Here is a 21,280-nt window from a genome sequence, read left to right on the forward strand (position 1 = left end):
ATTCCAAGCTTGTCACTCGACTATCATCACTTCATTAAATTGATACCCCTGTTTATTTTCTAGTTGTTTCTGTTCATTTTACTAATAAGTATCGCACCAAGCAAGTTGTGGGTGTGCATGCGTGTGTAGGCAGTACTAGAATATGGAGGTCGTGTATGGGTGAAGGCTACGATGTTATTTGTGAGATAGTAATCAAGGTGTGCAATGATTAGTTGTGTTAGCTATGTATCATACATGGTGTACATATCACAGAAAAGGAGAACGTCTGTAGTTGATATAGTCGTACGTTTGAACAGGGACGTTTTGTTTAATTTACACGTCCCTGGTTTGAAGTAAAAGTACTCAGGTCTTGGCTGTCCAACTTTGCCTTTGGCATTAAGAGTGTTTTACATACCATGGTTTGTCTGAGACACCATTGTGTGTTTTCTAAGCATTCCTGTAACAGTGCAGTTTTATTTAATATTGCTAAAACACTGAAAATTGTGCGATAATTCAGTATTTTCTAATATTTCTGACAGTATTAAGCAGCTTTTTTTCTTCCTACTAATAATGTATGTTTTGGCCTGGTTCGCCAAACATAAGTCATCATATATAAATCAAATATGCACTATAATCACTAGGAAGTGCCTGGCTAGTATTATTCTCCGATGTTTTTCTCCGTTCAACCATGAAATACACGAGTGACCTAAGGCACCTTGTCATAACGAATCAAAGACCCTTAGGTCATAAGTATTTTCCAGTTGAATGAAGAACAACATGGAAGAATAATATAATTACACCGAAGCCTGTGAAAATATGATATGGAAAATCAGGAAAAATAGTGATATTTCGACGTTGACTTAATTTTCAAGAACACCGTATATAATATAACATAGACATGCGTTGTCGTGACGTAGATGGGTCAAGGCATAAATCCCATATTTTCTTGTTGGTATGTGGTATATAATTTAACTAATTATCATATTTAAACCATATCAAGAAAGTTTGGCGTAAGATAGAATTGACAAACTTAATGAAAAAAAAATAGCTACTAAAGTGAACAGCTGCTGCACAGTTTCATTGTGTTTACTAATAATAACGTTAGCAAATGTTGATTTTTAAATTGTAATTATGGCGGATCTCTTTTCATTCCATATTTGGTATATATGTGCAGGCAATTAACAATGCAAAAAAGAAACCTTACAAATTTGCCGATTACATGCGTTATAAATTTCCAAAATTTGGACATATTCATTCACCGCACTACTATTATTAGCCTATACCTTTACCCGTAAATGTCGTCAGCCAGTCACGTACATAGTGTCATCTCGCTATAGAAACAAGTAGATAGCCTGATAAACTATTGACACCGTACACTCATTACTGAGAGTATCCGTTCTGATAGGATTCCTATATTTAGATTGCATGCCCTACTTTTTAGGCTCTATATAGGTTTCCATTGTACAAAGCTACATTGTACCTTGGCGGCAATGCTATCGATAATTGAGAGAGTTTGATGTCGATATTTAGACAGGATCGAAAACCAAAGCTCTCCATTCCGGATATGAAATGATTGTATATTGCAGTTGTTAACATGAAATCACTGATGCTTTGCACCTATAGTTTGAACTTATTTGAATATACCCACGTCACTTTCATCTTCAAGGATATGCTCGTCAACATTACTTATGATATTTTGAAACCTTTTTGTCTGAATATTATAGAGCTACTTCTTCTTACATGTAAGTTTGAGTTGAAGTCAACCATGAAAGTTTGTGTTGAAGTCAACCAAACGCTAGACCCAAATTCATAATTTACAATCATTAATATTTGTAGACCATAATTGTTCACATATGATTTATGGAAAATGAATGAGACCATGTTTTCGTGAATTAATTAATTAATTAATTAATTAATTAATGAGTGTGTGTGTATGTGGGGGTGTATGTGTATGTATGTATGTATGTATGTATGTATGTATGTATGTATGTATGTATGTATGTATGTATGTATATGTATGTAGGGTGGGAGGCATGCATGCATGCATGCATGCATGTATGTATGTATGTATGTATGTATGTATGTATGTATGTATGTATGTGTGTATGTATGTGTGTGTATGTATGTATGTATGTAGGGTGGGAGGCATGCATGCATGCACGTGTGGCAGGTAGGTAGGTCCAATGAGTAGATACAAAGAGGGGGATTTATACATAATGTATATCCTGGTGTATACACGTACTATAGTATCAATTACATTATCACCGTATAATCAGATGGGGATAACAAATCCGACAATATGCTTACTTAGGTAAGTAATTAGGTTGGCAAAAAAAAACTAATCTAATCTATGACACCATTTGCTGAGTATGCGCTAAATACTAATGATTGCGATGGATATTTATCTATATAGTGCAGATAAATCTTTGTCAGAACCACCAGTCTCTTACCCACATGCTCTGTACTAAAGTGTACTCGGTGCAGTCGGTGCAGTCTAAATCATGTTTGAAATGCGCTGCTCGTAGTCTCTATATTTAAATGCGGTGAATTGACTTTTGTCTCTAATACGAATGGAACATTCAATTTTGAACCATGGATTGCATCATGGTAACTGCAGGTGTAACCGCAGGGTAAATGCGTATTACTTTGTCTCAATATTCTCTGGAAATCACAGATTTATATCGATAATTAGTACCTCATGTATCTTTGATGATATGAAGGGAAGACCGAACCATCCTTAATACTCACATCGGAAAACATACACTTCATTGCACTCACTAGAGTTGCTCTGAATTTCAAATGACTTTTCTCGATACTTCACTCCATACTTCATAATAGGTATTCACTTTTCAATCAGTTCCGAGGTAAACAATTTGAAGTTTTATGCCAAACCAAATTTTAAAAAATAATAATAAAATTTGAGATTGTGTATGATTAGATTACTGTAAACAGTGTTGATTGATAGAATTGTTTTCCCCTTTTTCCAACTACAAGAAGTATATGTGTGTCATGTTGATTTTAGAGTTATTCGTGACAGGAGTCATTTCATAATTTTATATCACTTATAGTCAGCACTTGTGATTACCGAGAAATACCGAGTTGAAACTTGCTCCTCTTTCATCCATTGGCGGTCCTGAGAGTCAATAGAAATGTATTTGCAATGTGAGAACATAAACGCTCATGATTGGGAGTTTTACCTGTATGTGAAACGTTAATGCTTGTGCAAAGTTCGATGACCTACCACTTATATGCAGTTCAGAAATACATTTTGTTGAACTTTTTCTTAAAGGGAATGTAACTCCAGGAAACAAATGTATTTTCACAAACCATGGGTGTTGGAGAGTCATTACATGATTTCATATCACTTAACTTTATCTCGGTTGCCAAGAAACCCCAAATTGAACCTCTTCTTCACAGTTTTTTTAATGGGACACAGTTACTTCGTGGGTTTTAGCGGACATGAATATTTATTAGTTGAACAATTCTTGCTTATTCATGACTAATTAATCTGAAGGAAATAATCATTTAAGAGTCACGAATATTCAATGTTCATCTAATCCAGTGTACCTCTCCAGAAGTCAAATACTTATTTCCTGGAGTGGCATGGCGTTCCACTTTAATTAGCAGACTACGTGTCTTGGTGTACGTAGTGTAAATAACGGTTGAAGTTCAATGTCCGTTACTTCAGATATTAATTATCCTTGGTTGCTTCTCTTCGAATAAAACAATAATGCCAACCGCACATAGCCAGGGGGCAACTCAGTTCTAGTTCAGTCACTCGAGGTTGCTCTAGGGGCCATGGCAACGTTAATATTGCAGTAAATACATCGAGAAGGTCAGACAGGGGTCATTAATTTCGAACCAATGGAGCAGTCATGCACATATATAATGCAATGTACCAGGAATGTAGACTGCACAGCTGATACTATGATACAACTCAACAGGCGTTGTGTTTACTCCCTCAACCACCCCAACCCCATATACTATACAGACAGACAGACAGACAGACAGACAGACAGACAGGCAGGCAGACAGACAGGCAGGCAGACAGGCACGCAGACAGGCAGGCAGACAGGCATGTCATGTAAATGGTCGAAGTGGACAAGAAAACGTTATCTTGAGCTTCAACGAAATTTGTTTCGTAGTTGATTAGAACTATTTTAAATAACTGCTGTACTTTCTGCTCAGTCTGTCTATCTATCTGTCTGTCTGTCTGTCTGCCTGCCTGACTGACTGGTTGTCTATCTGTGCACATGTTTGTGTATCAAATACAAGCAATGATCCGAACTTACAAAGGTCGACCGTAAAAAATTCAGTCACATCAAATTTCGACAAAACCAAAGAACATAATTAAAGGCTATGATAGTACCCTGTAGATTTTTAGTGACCTGAATGGTTCGTAATTGTCACCCATTAACAGTCGTCAAAGGCACCCCTTTCTCTCTATAACCACACGAACACTTCCACAAATGATCACGAGGAGAGCATTTGCATCATTTGAGATAACGATCTGAAATAACCGTCGTTGTTACAATGTTAGTATTTGGTGGATAAAACGACAAGCATGGATATTATGAATTGTACCTGGCCTCCTTACCTTAACAATCAGATCCTTCCTCTCACAAGTCAACTTTATCGAGACTAAATGATACTAACGGATCAGGTACGACAAATGTAAATTTAAGTGGATCATATATGTTCGTCGTGATATCACGATCAGCACGGTAACAGGTAGCAAAGCTATAACCTTCTTTTTGTTACACACGTTGCTTGATTATGCTACTCATCTATATATTGTTCCGGACCAGTCGAATATTGCCAACGGTGACGGATCTACTCATGCAAACCATACATGGGCATCTCAGCCTACGATATCGACAATTAATCGTATATATGACGTACGTGAGGATTTCCTCCCACGCTGTATCAGACTTACGGCGAGAAATTCGATATTTCAAAGTCTAATATCATATGTCCGTCCTTTAGAGACACAGTCAGGAAACTTGAAATGGTCTTAGGATAATCTCAATATGGTGTTAATACCAACTGGGGTTCGGTGACATCTAGACGGTTTACGCCAACGTTGAAAATATTGCCAATATGTATTCAATGCGACAAAGAGTAAGAAACACTGTCGTGATTAAAGAATATCACGATCACGACATTTTATAATTTTTTTACAATTTCGTTAGAGCCGAATGTTTACAAAATAGTTCGAGATCTTCATACATAGAAAATATCATCCTCTTTTCCCCTTCCTCTTGTTCTCTTCTCCCCTACACTTCTCACATCTACTCATTTTATTCCCTCCCCGTCCCCCTTTCCGCCGTTCTCTCCTCTCATCTTTCCTTCGCCTTTGTCTACTTTCTTCTTCTCATCCCTCTACATCATCAGATCAATTTTTACCCGTGCTCTTAGCCTATCGGTTCCTAGAATTTTCTCTCCCCTCCTTTCTTCTCGCATCCTTTCCTTCCTTCCACTTCTATTCTCTCCCCTATCAACTATCCTTCGATCCCTTAATAGCTTTGTCCTCTTACATGAGCATCCCTTCTCCTCCTCTGCCAGTCTGAGATTTCCCTTCATCCCTTCTTTGTCTTTTTCCCTCACATTTTTCCATCTTTCTTCCCAGCTCTTCTCCCCTCCTCTATTACCATCAATTCTCCTTACATCTACCTTCTCGAGTCCTCCCAACCTTTATCCTCTCCTCTCCTCTCCTCTCATACTCTTTCCTCGAAGAAATCACAGTCCTGGTTGACACTCATGCTAAATGTCAGAGAGCAATTTCACGAGAATCTAAGATATCGATGGTCTAGTATAACAAATATACACCTCAATGTGATTTAGTCAGTGATCTCTGTCTTTAGATCGTTTTAACGTTCGCCTGGAATACGAATATTTCAATCAGTAAGATTGTACTGCGAGGGTATATCTTCGACTTAATTTCCTCTTTCCAAATGCATTAAATATATAAAATATGGTTGTTTCAGTAATTTGGGTATAGCTGCTATAACATCTCCTAAATAAATTATGAATGCTCAATGCTGCAAATCTAAGCCATCAATGTAACAAGTGTGTTTTATGGGGTATTGTACATGTATGGATTCGAAGATGAGTAAGCTTGCAGCGAAAACTACTATCTTAAGCTCATTCGATTCTCTCCCACAGCAATTGCATTGACTTTGATACATTATGCTAAAATATGCTAATAAGGCTACTCTCTATGTATGAATTTTCATGAAAAATCACATTGTTTAATATCACTTAATCAGAATTGGAATAGCATGCCTATAGCAACTTTTACTCAGTTTAGCTATCAATATTTTTTTTGAATCTCGAAAGATGACAAATAAATGCTCATGGATCTGTTAAGTTAGCCAACATGCAATTCAATGTGAATGTATTTACAGAAACAATAACCTTGTACACGTCCCTTTTTTACAGTAATCTGTTGAATATCATGTTATCGTTTGTAAGGAGTGACGGGTATTCCTCCTTTCAGAAAACTGCCTTCATGTACGCCCCCCGCGTCCTTGTACGTAGGACATGTACATATTTGTTGTAAATCTGCAACAATGTTAGAACTTCCCTGTGCTTTTTAATTAACATAACCACAAGTTAGTCTAGCAGTTATACCAATATATACTAACCAATCACTTGAAAGCAAAATATCCAATATCCTGAATTGATAAAGTGGGCATATGTATACGAAATAATGCATGCATATTTGCATATCTATAACTCTCTCAGATCCTACTATATTTGCTGTACGCAATAGATGTATGTTTACAAGTAAGTTCTTACGCACCTCCACTCAGGATTATCAACTCATTACCCACGCTACTCAACATTTCATCAATGGTAAGTTTATGCTGTACTTAGTTTACAAATGACCGATTTGTTCTTTCAAGACTGTCCAGTAAATACATACAAGGTCACAGTTATGTGACTTATCTTCTGCTTCTCCCGATTCATCTACTGAATGAATGTCGCCCTCTGGAGAGTAGGTGCGAAATGTCCTTTTAACATATCTGATTCAATGACTAGTTTTATTCTTGCCTGTCAGTATATATATATATATATATATATATATATATATATATATATATATATATATATATATATATATATATATAATTGACTGGGTGTTGATATAACCACATAAAAGTGCTCAATACAGTTAGTAGAGCGAATTATACACACACACACACACACACACACACACACACATATATATATATATATATATATATATATATATATATATATATATATATATATATATATATATATATATGCACACGCACATAGTTTCATTTTCCATATAGATACCCCAATGACAACTGTCGAACAAAAGTGACAGATGAGCTGATTGCTTTGTTAAATGAATTAAAGTTCATCGAAATACAGCCCCGCCCATGTCTTTGATTTGCTACATCCGAGTGGGACACACGGAAGTGATTAAAAAGGAAAAAAGGAAATACACAAATAAAATGGAGAATGTTTTTGTGTACATATCTTTCTGATAAAAGGCAATCAAAAGTACAAACCAGCACAACACGTATGGCAGGGTATTTAAATTTTGGTATATGTGAATGTGTAATTTTTTTCGTGATCTTAGAGAACATACAATGAAATATTGATGATAGTGTCTTTAATATCTCAAAATGGCACGTCACGTAAACTAAAATGGTCCATTTTGCCTTTTTCGTAACTTTCTTATTGCGTAAAACAAGAAAGGGTTTCAATGATGACCGAGAATATCGACAGAATCAAAGCTTTTCCAAGAGTTCTGACTAGCTATGTATGTATGTATGTATGTATGTATATATGTATGTATGTATGTATGTATGTATGTATGTATGTATGTATGTATGTATGCATGTATGCATGTATGTGTGTATGTATGTATGTATGTATGTATGTATGTATGTATGTATGTATGTATGTATGTATGTATGTATGTATCATGTATGTATGTATGTATGTATGTATGTATGTATGTATGTATGTATGTATGTATGTATGTATGTATGTATAGTGTAATTTATGCTTTTATCTGTCACGTGCACGTTCTATTTTGTCTGTATGCGTGTCTATATTTACATAATATATATTTGTGTGTGTGTGTCAAAGTATGAAACCAATACATGTACTAATTTCACAATACCCTAAAACTGTGTGGACATAATAACATCAGTATTGACATGTAAAGATTATTAGATTATTTCAACATTGTCCAGCGTTATTTTATGTTTGTGTACATTATGTTCTGACGAGGATTTAAGGTACTAAGTGTATCATGTGTCATGGATTTTAGTTCCACAGTGCCGTACACAGCAACATGTAACAGCTTGTGCCCGTTCGAGAACCTTCATTATCTATGTATGCATGTATTAATAGTTTTCACTGAAAGTCTGACATCGAGTGCTGTCTGTGGGTCACAATAGTACAACAAATTCACCATTGTAGATTTTATATTGCAACACTGCTAATAAGTCATTCGATTGTTCGCTTGTTTCAGCGCTTGTTTTGTACATATATGTCATCATTTCTATGCTGGCATACACCACCACTGTAACGTCACGCATGCTGGACTAGGATATTCACGGATATTTATGTGAGTGGATAATTACGATAATGTTCCGAATCGCTGACACCAGAAGTACTTAAGCTGTTTAAAATATGATTGTCTTTGACATCATGTATATGGTGATACGAAACATGCGACCACGTTGTGTTTTCCTGTGTGTGACCGTTACGTTTATTATCTTGTTCATTATTGAGGATTTGATTGAAATTTCCAAACGTCATGATGACGTCGCTAACAATGATGGCAAGCTGACGTCGTTACGAGTTGGTGCAAATGCAACAAGATTAAACGAAACCAAATCGTTGGATGAATTCCTAAATATCATCGCCAAGCTCAGTTTGGTGTTGGAGAGTACAAATGAACGACTGAATGGTATTGGGATAGACAGAAATATTTTGGACACAGTGTTGGTACATAAGGGTTCGCGATCAAGGTTAGAACGGTTGGTAGCAGAGGCGATGTTACAACGTAGACCTTTCAAAATCGGTGTTTTAGGAGCGTCTGCATCGGCCGGAGCGTGCATCGACGGTATCCAGTACATGTACGCAAATCATTTCGGCAAAATTATGTCTAAACTACTAACAGGTTCGGTGGAGATTTACAACGGCGCCATTGGAGGGTGTGATGCGCAGTATTATTGTTACTGCGCCCCCACTCATCTAGAACTTGAACGCATGGATTTGATTCTTATGGAATTTGCCATCAATGACCAAGGTGCTCCTATATGGCAAGAACGACTATTGAGAAAACTATTACAACTACCGAATAGGCCTCAAATAGTCTATGTAAATTTTATATTGGGTCAGTGGCTTATCGATGGCCACGGCAATGCGGAAGAGAAAGAGATAACCCCCTTGAGTCGACACTATGATATACCTTCGTTTAGTTTCAACAACATTGCCAGCAATGAGAAGTTGGAAAATCGAGAAATTCTTTTCTGCCCCAGTGATGATTTTAACCATCCTGGTAGACTGGGGCACGAATTAATGGCTTTGTATCTCATACAAATGACATCTAATTCCATAATCCATATTGCCAAACAGCTCAAGGATAAAACATTCGACACTGACAAATTGAAATTTATAGATGAGGGGCTACCAGAACCGCTTTGGTCTGATGCAAGAAACTACTGGGAGGCGAACTGTTGGTCGTCACAAAGACCACTCAGTCAAGCACAAGATGGGGATCTCAAGCCATTTTTTAACAACGGTTGGAATTTGCAGGTCCCTAAGAACACTGACACACGAAGTGATGCTAAATCAGCCTGGACAACACGAAGCCCGAGAAATGTCATGGTGTTTGCTGTTCCAATAGTCTCGGCACATAAGGTCAAGTGTAACGTGACCTTGATAACGTTGACCTGTCCAACTTGTGGTAAAGCTCAAATGTACCTGGATAATGATTCTAAAACACTATCACCTGTTAGGTCAAATGGTTTGTACCGTCTTCCATTTTACAACCATATTCCGAATGTCAGACCCGGTAATCACACACTGACTGTGAAGTCCCTGCATGAGGAAACTATCCTTGTCGCTGGACTAGTAACATACTGCGAGCCATGCCAATTTTCTTGCTGAGCGGCGGTCTGTTCTTACTTGTGGGAGTGATGGGAGTGGGTTGGTGCTGCTGACGGTTGACGCTGTTGTCGCCATCGTGGTGGCTATAGTTTGATTTCTATTTGAGAATTACATAATTATGTGCTTTTAACGCAAGTAGTAAACTATTTATATATACGATGCTTGGTTGATCCCCAATGACATCACTGTATCGCCGATTGTGCAATAACTTGGCAAGTGGTAATCTCTTTAAAGAAGTTATAGGGACTCAAAACACTACCCGTTTCTTTTCTACGGTGTATATTATCCAAAGAAGGGCGAGAGATTCTATACCCACCTATCATTATTATCAGACACTTTAAAACCATTTGATGAAACTTTGCTCAACATAACCGGGTATCAACTATACATTATTGTTCAGGGATCTCTCTCTAGAATAAACGGGTTATCGCTGAAGATATTCGCAATGACGAATAAAATACCATTATTGCACCAAACTATTCAAGTATTTATGTATCGGAATAACTTTTCGCAGTCATGGCTATAACCTGGAAGATGTACTGTTATTGCATCAATTTGTTCACGGTTTCCTGATCCAGTCATAAATCTGAGCCAGTTTTTATCAGTTCAGCTCGAATAGCTTCTGAAGTCTGACATGCATGCTTGGACGTTCTAAGTACATTTTTTACGCTTCAATTATTTTATCTGACATACTTACAAAAATGCTTTTTACTTGGCTTTCAGGATGCATGTTTTATGATCATATTCTTAGTTTTATCTGTTCGTATACGTACGGTAATGGTTTTTACATGACTGAGTGTACATTTTATGGTAGTTGAGAGTATAAATTATCTTATTATGTACTGAAAGTTCGTTGTGTTTCTACCTTCCAAAACATAATTGCAGGCTGTACCTGTGTGTGTGTGCGTGTGTGTGTGTGTGTGTGTGTGTGTGTGTGTGTGTGTGTGTGTGTGTGTGCATTGTGTTTATGTATCCGTCTGTGGACACCATAGACTAAGTTCAAAAACAGCGTAATCAATTCTAATGAAACTGTATACACATCTTTCGTATGTCCTGTTAATAACTAACAGTGGGTTTATTTAAAAACATCCCATGAATATTAATGAGTCATTTACATTAATAATGATTTTGAATATGTTGGCTGAATACAAGCTTCAAATTTTATGTAATTTGGTATGCATACATATCGATGATAACAAAGCGCACATGTCTTATTAAAAGCATTGTTGATATAGTGTATAATTTAACAAGTCATTGCATAATTAATGTTGCTTGAAATAAGTTAAAATCCAAGAATGCAAGCTTCAAATTTATACAGTTTATACTTGCATAATAAATCACGTGTCTCCTTTGAATTTAGTTGTTAGTTTACAACTTCTGATTTTTTATCAGACTTCTGTGATTTTTGGTAAGAAACCATATCTTAAGAATGCAAGCTTCAAATCTTAGAGTTCGGCAACTACACCCGTGACAAGATCTAGAAAGCACACGTATCACACGACGCTTGTTCTGTCTCAATGAGCATTTGCATAATTATTCAGTTTTGTTCATTAGGCAATATCATAAGAATGCAAATGCAAGCTTCAAAGTTCATAATTTCGTACGTACATTGATTATAACAAATTGCATTGTATTGTTGAATGTTTATTTGTGGATACTACACTGGTTGATCGATGTTGTTTTTAATTTTTTGTATAATTAATTAAATAAGGGATAATGTAGACCAGAAAATTTTCCCTAAACGCTTATATTCACGGATTTCGTTGGGGGGAAAAATCGCGCAAATAAATAGTGACAAAAATGCCTCTTTAAATACATACACAGTGCACCAGGCTTAGTAATTCTTAAAAATTAGTCTTGTATCGAAAATATGTAGGTTTAGTGTATACCGTAGGTAGCTCAGAATTTCGCACCAATCGAAAGGCTTGCTGTTTGTCCTCAAGGATCACGGAAGGTATTAAGTTTAAATCTGGTTAGCAATTGTGTTTTCATTCAACAACATAGAGGTATTATTTCATAGTATTAATAAATACGCTTGTAGATTTTATGATGTGCGTTTTTCTCATCAATCACGACATCCAGCATCGTGTTGAAATCAAAGACACTTAAACCAGCGTTATTACATGCAGCGTTACACCATACACAAACTCAGCACTTGGAGACGCAGGTGTCTCGTTAAGACTGAAAACACAAGTTAGTAGGAACACTTCAACTTTAATACTAAGACGTTCATACGTCTAGTTACTGAATACTAACAAAATCTTCAAGATGTGTGACGTTTGTCTTGGAGATTAACCTACTAAAAACGTGATGTTTTATTGACATCATTTCTTATTTTGAAGGTCCCGGACAGTTCTGCAATCGTCGAGCGCCGTCTTTATTTGTTATGCTACACGATTGAGGGATTTTGAGTATTAGATTCAACTGAGGACAGACACAAAGGCATCCCGACGTGTAGCCTAGTTACAAAGTCTAATTTGACCCAAATAAAACTAATTCTAGTATAAAGTTGGCATATCAAAATTCGGAAGTAAGTCTTTATTCGTATCATTTATCGAGTATATACTTCTGTATTTTTCGTATATTAATAAAATAGTGGTTAGCTTATTTTCAGTCATTTGTCCCTACTTATTCTTTCTAAGAGTATTCAAACTATGTTCCACACATACAGTCGTAGCACAGCGTGATGATTTAAAGTTTCGATGACTGTCTAGTGTATTTAGTATTATTTTATCATCAATTATGTCATATTCAAAAATGTTCAATATTATCCTTATCCGTCATCATGAATAATCAACGTGCTCCAATAACACTGTTGTTCATCACTCCCCTTGCAGTCGATTTATTCAGAGCAGTATGTATATCATATGTAAGCACGGCCAAAAACTGTTGCAAGCTAGATGCCATTATCCAGCAACAAATTGGCTCATCCCTTTAAACTATACATGTCATATACTGTCTTTCCACGTAGCTACTTCCCACACAGGAATTAAATTGACAGACAGACAGACAGACAGACAGACAGACAGACAGACAGACAGACAGACAGACAGACAGACAGACAGACAGACAGATAGATATTAGATAGATAGATAGATAGATAGATAGATAGATAGATAGACAGATAGACAGACGGCCTTTCACCCGTGAGTAACCCTTATTAATTATGATGGTCAATGTTTAGTTTGAAATGTATACAGTACATCAAACTGACTTCATCGTATTCGATAGAATGACTGTCTTGACAGGGGGTGATACTGTATTACACGATGACAGGCCAAGACATATTTTTACTTCTTACTAAATACACATCTTTAATTCGTTGTTTAATATGCCCTTAACGGTTTGTCCTATAATGATTGCTATAAATAACATTGCGTTATTATAGGTTATTATCTCGGTGTTTATATAAAGGTACTTCAGTGCTATTAATGAGACACCATTAAAACTGGACGCTTGACTTTTCACCGATATTGTCATCGGTATTTTGTAAAAGTGTTTTTCTTTTTAAATGTGCATCACTAAATTGAAGGAAATGTTAGGAATCGAAGAAAGAAGATACATAAACAAGTCGTGAGATATTGGAATCTCGCAGACAGATAAATTTTAAGCGATAAATGTCTACTTTTATTGAAATATACTCGTCAACTGTGTATATGCAATTGTCTGCAACATGGAGATTTATCAGCAACAACGGCAGTAAAGGGGCGACCTCAGCGTCAGACGCCGACAGCTGCACGTATACACGGTAATATAAAACGGGAACCTCCACTTATACGGAACCACTACGGAGAGAAAACAGTCAATGTGCCTGATCATAAACATAGTCTCACTCGCATTCGCAGTTGTCAAATATGTACATTGTGGAGTTCCTCTTTGAATGCAGGTAAATTGTTGATTTGAATTCAGACGGAAAATCTTACTAAAAATTTAGCGATTTTCATTGGAAGTATACCATACCAAGCAACCAATACATCGGCATTAACGTGTGTTTGTCATGGCCACTTCCTCACCATTCGCCCGATGTAAAATTGTCGTGGTCGGAGACAAATTGTGTGGAAAAACACTACTGCTGAATTCCTTCGTCAATAAGAGAGGCAAGGTTAGTGTATATGTTTGTATAAATTTAGTTTATGATTAACTTTCTACGTTTTCATGTTTTACATATGTGGTTAGTTTTAATACAACGTTTATCGGTGGAGTGTTGGTGACGAATTGATACCAAGGTATTACGTGTGTGTGTGTGTGTGTGTGTGTGTGTGTGGTGGGGGGAGGGGGTCACGTATTGCAGCGACATTTTATTGAGACAGTCACGTGATAATAATAGGTACGTCTTGGACGATGGTTCACCAATTGTGGACGTACACACATATGATAAAATGAAGTGACAAGGTAAGAGACCACTCATTCTTGACACAACTTCATAACTAGGCCATGCTAAGTGGTTGGAAGTCTTGTTTCGCTTGATGCCATGTCTATACTAACGGTCGATAGAAACAAAACTATTTTGTTGCTTGTTTTATGCTTGGTTTCACGTGGCATTCTTTTCACTAACGACTTCGTGTGTATGTTATAGTACTGTCCATATAACGACAGTCTTTAATCTCTACCATTATTAACTACATTTTGCCAGTTGTTTATATTTTTCTCTTTTTTAATCAAAAACAACAACACATCTTGATAATGCAAAGCGGTTACTAGGCAGTAGCCCATAGTGATGTGGGGGGAAAAATGACGATGAAAAGATAAGAAATAAGATATATATGTATGTTGGCGCCACATCACACATCAATTTCTGCACGTGTCATCGAAGTGTTATATTACAAACTGGGATAAAGAATGACGTATTATTAACGTGCAATGTTTTACAAATATCTTTTTGCGAAGTTGGAGATCTGATCTTAGATAAGATTTGACTGATAGTAGGTTTACTAGTTCACCGTATTTCTCTGTCACGCTGTTCACCTAGTAATCTGTATTAAAATTAATCTAATCTACAAAAAAACGTGTTTTAAATTTCTACCTTCTCACGGCAGGTTTGTTATTGTTTACCATCAATCTTATTTACCCCGAGTGTTTGTTAGCTTTGCCTATCAATTTGACCATATGACGTCACTCAATGATCTATGATGACCTCTGTGTTTTGCTGACAATGTGAGGTACTGTATTTAATATATCTAAATATAGGTTGTGGGTTTGTATAGATGATCGTTAAAAGAGATACACAGTTGTCCTAAGTACAGTTTACAATGAATCACGGCTGTAGTACTAAAATATTATTGTCATTATAGTGATCTCCCTCTAGGCCAATATTGATCTACTGGATAACACTTCAAGTTGGCACGAAGTGTAAACTGTGCATTCTGTGCTACTGGTATATTTATTTTTTCCGTCATTTGTTTGTCTGCCAGATGTTTGCTTGTTTGATTATAAATTGTCAATGATGTTTGTTAGGTATGTATGTATGTATGTGTGTGTGTGTGCATACATCACATGCAATGGTATTTTTCAAATTCATGTGTTCTTTACTTGTCGATGGTAAAGATTCGCCACGCACATTTTAGAGATAGAATCTCAGAGTAATGGTTGATTAGTTCAACACAAACACAGTCGCGTCTGAATTTGACACGAGCTCTAGATCTAACAGCTTTTTTCCCCAGTGATCGTTAGCAAGGTACTGTTAGTGTACTCTGTCCTTGTTACAAACACTGACCCGAGACCATTTACCATGTCTATACAAAACTATATGTTTACACCTCCTGAACATATGTGATAAACGAGGAGGCCATCAACTTTTAGTTAGACCTTGCTGGCATACAAATGGGGTTACGGGGTCGGTAACCGGACAAACATGCTCGTAAGTCAACAAGGACATCGACGTTGATTTGATGAAGGGCGTTTGCCCAAAATGTTTAAGAACTGTGTTGATAATACTGTATACATTCAAACTTTTGTATAATTCTTAGTTTTATACAACGTATAAGTCGTTTTACTTTTAGGCCATCAACCTTTCTTTTGATAGGCGAGAAAATAGTCACATTGCTCAATGTGCTATTGCTTCAACCATGCTTCATAAAAGTTCCATAAAAGTTGTTTTTTTCAGATGAATTGCGAACGCGAATATCCTTTCTGACTATGCATAAACTATTGAAATCCAAGTATACGGTCTGGTGACTATAGTAACGGTCGCTAAATGATTTTTTGCAAGTCAGTGAAATTTTCATGTGTCTATCTCCTCATAGTCAATGTTAATTTTCGTGCCAGTAATAAGTAATTGGTAATACGGTAACCCGAAAGGCGACCAACTGACGCCAATAATGTAATATATGCTCTATTGGTCACGCGTTTCCAATTCAATGTCGTCCATGTTTACCGTTCCACATTTCAAGTCATGGCCTGGTGGTTTTTTTTTCACAACTATATGGCAGAAACTTGGGTATAATAGTAGGCTGTATTGAAAGCTTGGTTATCGGACGATTACCCATGCATTAGTAGATGACAATATATACAAGCATTTCGCCACAGTTACTTTAGAATCCCCGTATAATGATATATTTTATACCTCGCCTCTTTGGTGTAACAAAAACAATACACAATTCTTTTCCAATGAACTGTACCGTACGAAATTCGCAACATACATCGAACGCTTTAAAACCCCTACAATGAAATATTTTAGATCCGGTCCCATCGGTAGCGATTACATTTTATGATCAACTTACAAAGCGGTAGTACTGTACAAACTTATCATACGACCTCACAGTATATCTATGGACCTGTCCTTTAGACTGCCTGAAGGTCAAACATTGCGATAGTTTTCTTGGTCAATACAAAACGTAAACAGTTTCAATGTGGGGGCATATCAGAGATAATACCCGACTAGTTGATGTATTGTTTGTTTGCGAAACTTTGACAGTGGAGATCAGATCCGGAAGGGGGGTGGGGTGGAGAGCAAATGCCAAAACGACAATACGAAGATGGTCCGCGCGAATTTGGTCCCTTTGTAAAACAAAAAAAATGGGTATATTTTTTATCTCCAGGCTGGTTAGTAATAGTATGTTAAAGATCATTTCCAAATCTGAGTTAAATTTCTCATCCACCATGTGATAATTATGACCATATTTGCCTACTTTTTTAGGCAGTGTTCCAAAACCAAAACACACCCAATACAATATAACAATAAATTAGTGGCCACGTTTCAATATACCAGACATCAGGCTTTTGATATGAGAAGTGATCTCCTATTTTCTCAAGATGTGTTATGATAATACGTTGGGGTTGGAGGTCGGCATGGGCCTCCCCTTACGTTTACCCAAAAGGTTCATCTTCCCTTTCTGATATTTAGTCAACACAATACCAGTAAATTGATACTTTGTAATCAAGTTCTAAGTGTAAGAAAAGAAATTAAGTGATTCCGATTACGCTCAATTTTAGAATAGGTGGGTAGGTAGATTTTTTATCGTTTATACTTTTTTCATTGTGAGTGTCTAGTTCAGGTAGTATGTTTTCTGTTGTTTTCCATATGGTCTCTGTATTATTGGGTTCTTCTCATCAGATTTACAACCATTACAGATTGGGAAAAAAATTATATTGTCTTTTTAAGTTGATATCAGTTTCCGCATCCACTATATCTTGCGACACTTCGTAATTTTCACGAATTTATTTGTTTTCTCGAATGCGTAAAAGAAAACTTTAGTGAAAAACCAGGTGGGGTCGGATAACCGGAACCAAACAAGTTTTTTTCTAGGGAGAAAATGTTGTTTTCACGAATAGTGAGCCGAGGGTATTCTCATGACCACGATTTATAGAAATTCAATGATATTTCATCTTTGAGACCTTATATGTACAGTATACGTATAAAATAATGGCATGGCTTATATTTCGCTAAAGGTTTTTGGATGAAGTTGATTTACTGATTGGCTGATGCGCACATATCAGTAACACTGGTTACACCTAGGTTTAGTACAAGATCAGATAAGTTATCCCAGTGCAGTGCTCACTGTGGACGACTAGTACAGATGTGTTGCCAAAAAATAAGAAATAAATGTACTTTTTTCTCCGCGCAATGATTTCTTTGCGAAGCCAAGTCGTAACTGTAGGGGGGAGAAGAAAGCAGTACGACAACAAAGTTTTTTGTACTGGTTGGCCACCATACAATGTTCCTTCAACTTGATACATTGCACCACAGACCACTGCCCTATAATAGTGGTCTGGGCATATAGTCACACCACTTGAAAGCGAATGATGTAGGACTTTCATCCAATCAAATTGACAGCTATAATGAAATGTAAATTTATGTAAAGCTGTACACTAGTAGAAAAAATAGTACAGATTACGACATTTTCCGTACTATAGTTCAGATTGAGTTCAATTCTGTACTTTTATGCTGATGAGGTGGACGTTTCTGTACTTTCCCATTAGCGCCTGTCTAATCGGATTATACTCGATCTGAAAAATAGTTCAGATTGCGAGTCGGAAGTGATTTGAATACATTTGCATTTAGTTCAGAATATATTCATGAGTTCACCCCGATAACCAGGCAGTAAACAAATGAATATTCAAATCTACCGTGCTTGCAATCAATACGTACATAAACGCTATACGTGTAGCTAGTAGTGTATTCGATACATATGTATGTATATAAGCAGGCTTATGATATGAACTACATGGTTAGGACGTACGTAGATTGTAATATCACAGGGCTCATTTTGAAATAAATGTTCGTAGTACGCCTTTTCATTATGCGCTACATACCGCCACCACTAAACGTGTTTCACATTTCTACGCGTTTGATGCATAGTAATACAGATTTAGATGACATGACAATCGTTTCCAATAATAGTTTAAAATTGGGCCACAAATATTGCTAGTGTATGGAGCTTCTTAACAAACCTGACCGGCCAATAGCGTCAACAAACTCACAGTAGAGACGTGCTGACAGATTTGAGTCTGTGGACATTATTTCTAGCTAAGTAAAAATGAGTGACTATTGGGAATATTATATGGCATCCATGTCGTCCATGTCGTCTATAGTTTCTGACGGACCGTGTTATGTACAACGTAACGCTAAACGAAATACGGTCCATCAGGAATTAACTAGACTAACCTCTATGGGAATAGTATTCTTGTCCATGTGTCGTTTATAGAACAATTAAGTGTTAGTGTGTGATCTTCACAGTAATAAACAAGCCTTTAGAAGAACAACAGGTATTCACGCCTCAAATATCTTGGGCATCATCCAAATTACGATCATGAGCACCAAAGTAAAGGAAATACTTAATGACGTTCGGCATGCAGAACCCCCCCCCCCCCCGGGCCCGTACCTATGGGTACATGCCCGGCATCCATGTAACTGTTATATCACTCTACGTGACGATTCTGAGGGCCCTCATCTCTTATTCTCTTGTTTTATTTCAATGTGGTATACTCATAACTCCTGTTTTTATAGTATAACTGTACAATTGGCTTCGATCAGTGCATTCCAGATTTTCATGAGTCATGTGTGCACATTGCACAGATATCTGCAGAATACTTAAAAGGATTATGGGTACTGTATGCATATGCGGGAAAAACAAACTGCTGTAAGGAGCATAGTCTCGCTGCCAGACTCGAGACTATCGCCCCTAATCTGTTTACCGAGTGGCGCAGCCGCGAGAAGAGAGGGGGACTGGTCCCTCTCTTCTCGCGGCTGCGCCGCTCGGTAAACAGATTAGGGACGATAGTCTCGAGTCTGGCAGCGAGACTATAAGGAGCACTGACTTTGCCCTCATATCTTCATCCCATTTTGCACTGAAGAAGTTTCACATGGCTCTCATATTTCATATATACTCTTTCTAAATATATGGTGATGCAACATGAGTAGAAATAACTGGGGTTAACTAAGTTTGGTAGTCAATATAGCAGGTTTACCATCAAACTGACGCAAAATTTGTTTCAAATTTGTCTAGTAAAAAACGTTGGCCCAGTTGTCGATTAGGCTTACAAGTTACACAAAGCATGATAAGACACTGTGAATGGTGCAAATAAACAACGTGCGAAATGCCAAATACCAAATGCAAACAATACAAGCGAACAAAAGGGCCTGTATGCACTCTAATAGCCCGATACTTTGCCTAAAATCAGGCTCACATGTGCGAACGGTGTGTTTTTGACGTACCTAGTAGGCAGTGATGTAGATAATAGCCGGTTACCGGTCACAACGCCCAGCTATAACTTATAAGTATAACAGTTGTGGGACCGGCTTAGGAAAGTACTCAAACCTGACGATCATTGAACAAATTCTAAGGTTGGAAAATTAAATATGAGTTGCCCGGGAGTTCTAATAGCAAGTAAAATACCCAAAGTGTAAACAAAGTGTACAAGTTTACATCTTGTGACAGGTTTGGTTGGGGTCACCTCCATCGGCTAATGGTCGAAATCGTCATTGTAAAATATTTTTAATTACCCTCAACTACAAATCAGCGTATCGTTGACGATCATTTCAATCGTAAGTGTTTAGAACTGATTCAGAAGTAAAACGTAGAATTATTAATGACAATGGTATGCAAAGTTTTGTTGTTTAACAATCATCAGCGATTTGGCATGTTTGCACAAACCACAGATACTTGTTAGTGCATACACTTTTGATACTTCTATTCTATAACTGAGGTAAAGGCTAAATTTAAAAAGACATGATCCCAGTATTAACTTTTTTGTTGCGGCTATATTTCCTAAGTGAGGTGTGCCAAAGAAAGTTTTCCCATGATACTTTGCGCCAGTGCGACTTTTTGACATTGTACGTTCGATGTTCCCAATGAGTAAATGGAATTTTATCGAGAAGTCTATTCATATTTGTTTATGGCAGCAAGATATTTTCAATTTTCTGTTTTTGGTCATTTTTGGGGTCAAAAACTGTCATTTGTTTTGTAAATAAAAGAATTCAAAGTAAAAATGAATGACAGCCGCATAACTGATCGATTGAATGGGCTGACATTTGGTGTGCAGGTATGTTAGAGTATCTGGATGAAGAATTCTTCAAGAAAATTTGAAGATGACATTGATATGCAAATACGTCTAAAACGTGCTGTGTAGTATCATATTATAGCCATGTTATTTTACAATACTCGTGAGAAAGTAGAATTTATTGGTGAAGTAAAGT

The 21,280-nt window shown here is 36.9% G+C and overlaps 2 protein-coding genes across 3 annotated transcripts in view; one reads left to right on the forward strand and one right to left on the reverse strand.

Moving 5' to 3' along the window:
* Window positions 1-21,280, reverse strand: part of LOC144453981 (uncharacterized) — a 93,148-nt gene that overhangs the window by 63,500 nt on the left and 8,368 nt on the right. The window contains exon 1 of one of the 2 annotated variants that reach the window (XM_078145361.1): window positions 4,577-4,730. The exons of the other annotated variant lie outside the window; for it this stretch is intronic. The gene's annotated coding sequence lies outside the window, so the exon portion shown is untranslated. Of the gene's footprint in view, window positions 1-4,576; window positions 4,731-21,280 lie in introns of those variants that run through there. 2 annotated transcript variants of the gene reach the window in all.
* Window positions 13,949-21,280, forward strand: part of LOC144453982 (uncharacterized) — a 36,946-nt gene continuing 29,614 nt past the window's right edge. The window contains exon 1 of the mRNA XM_078145362.1: window positions 13,949-14,248. Within this exon, the coding sequence (XP_078001488.1) occupies window positions 14,144-14,248 (105 nt within the window). The 5' untranslated portion in view covers window positions 13,949-14,143. The remainder of the gene's footprint in view (window positions 14,249-21,280) is intronic.

This window comes from Glandiceps talaboti, chromosome 3 (genome assembly GCF_964340395.1).
Source record: "Glandiceps talaboti chromosome 3, keGlaTala1.1, whole genome shotgun sequence".
NCBI lineage: Eukaryota > Metazoa > Hemichordata > Enteropneusta > Spengelidae > Glandiceps > Glandiceps talaboti.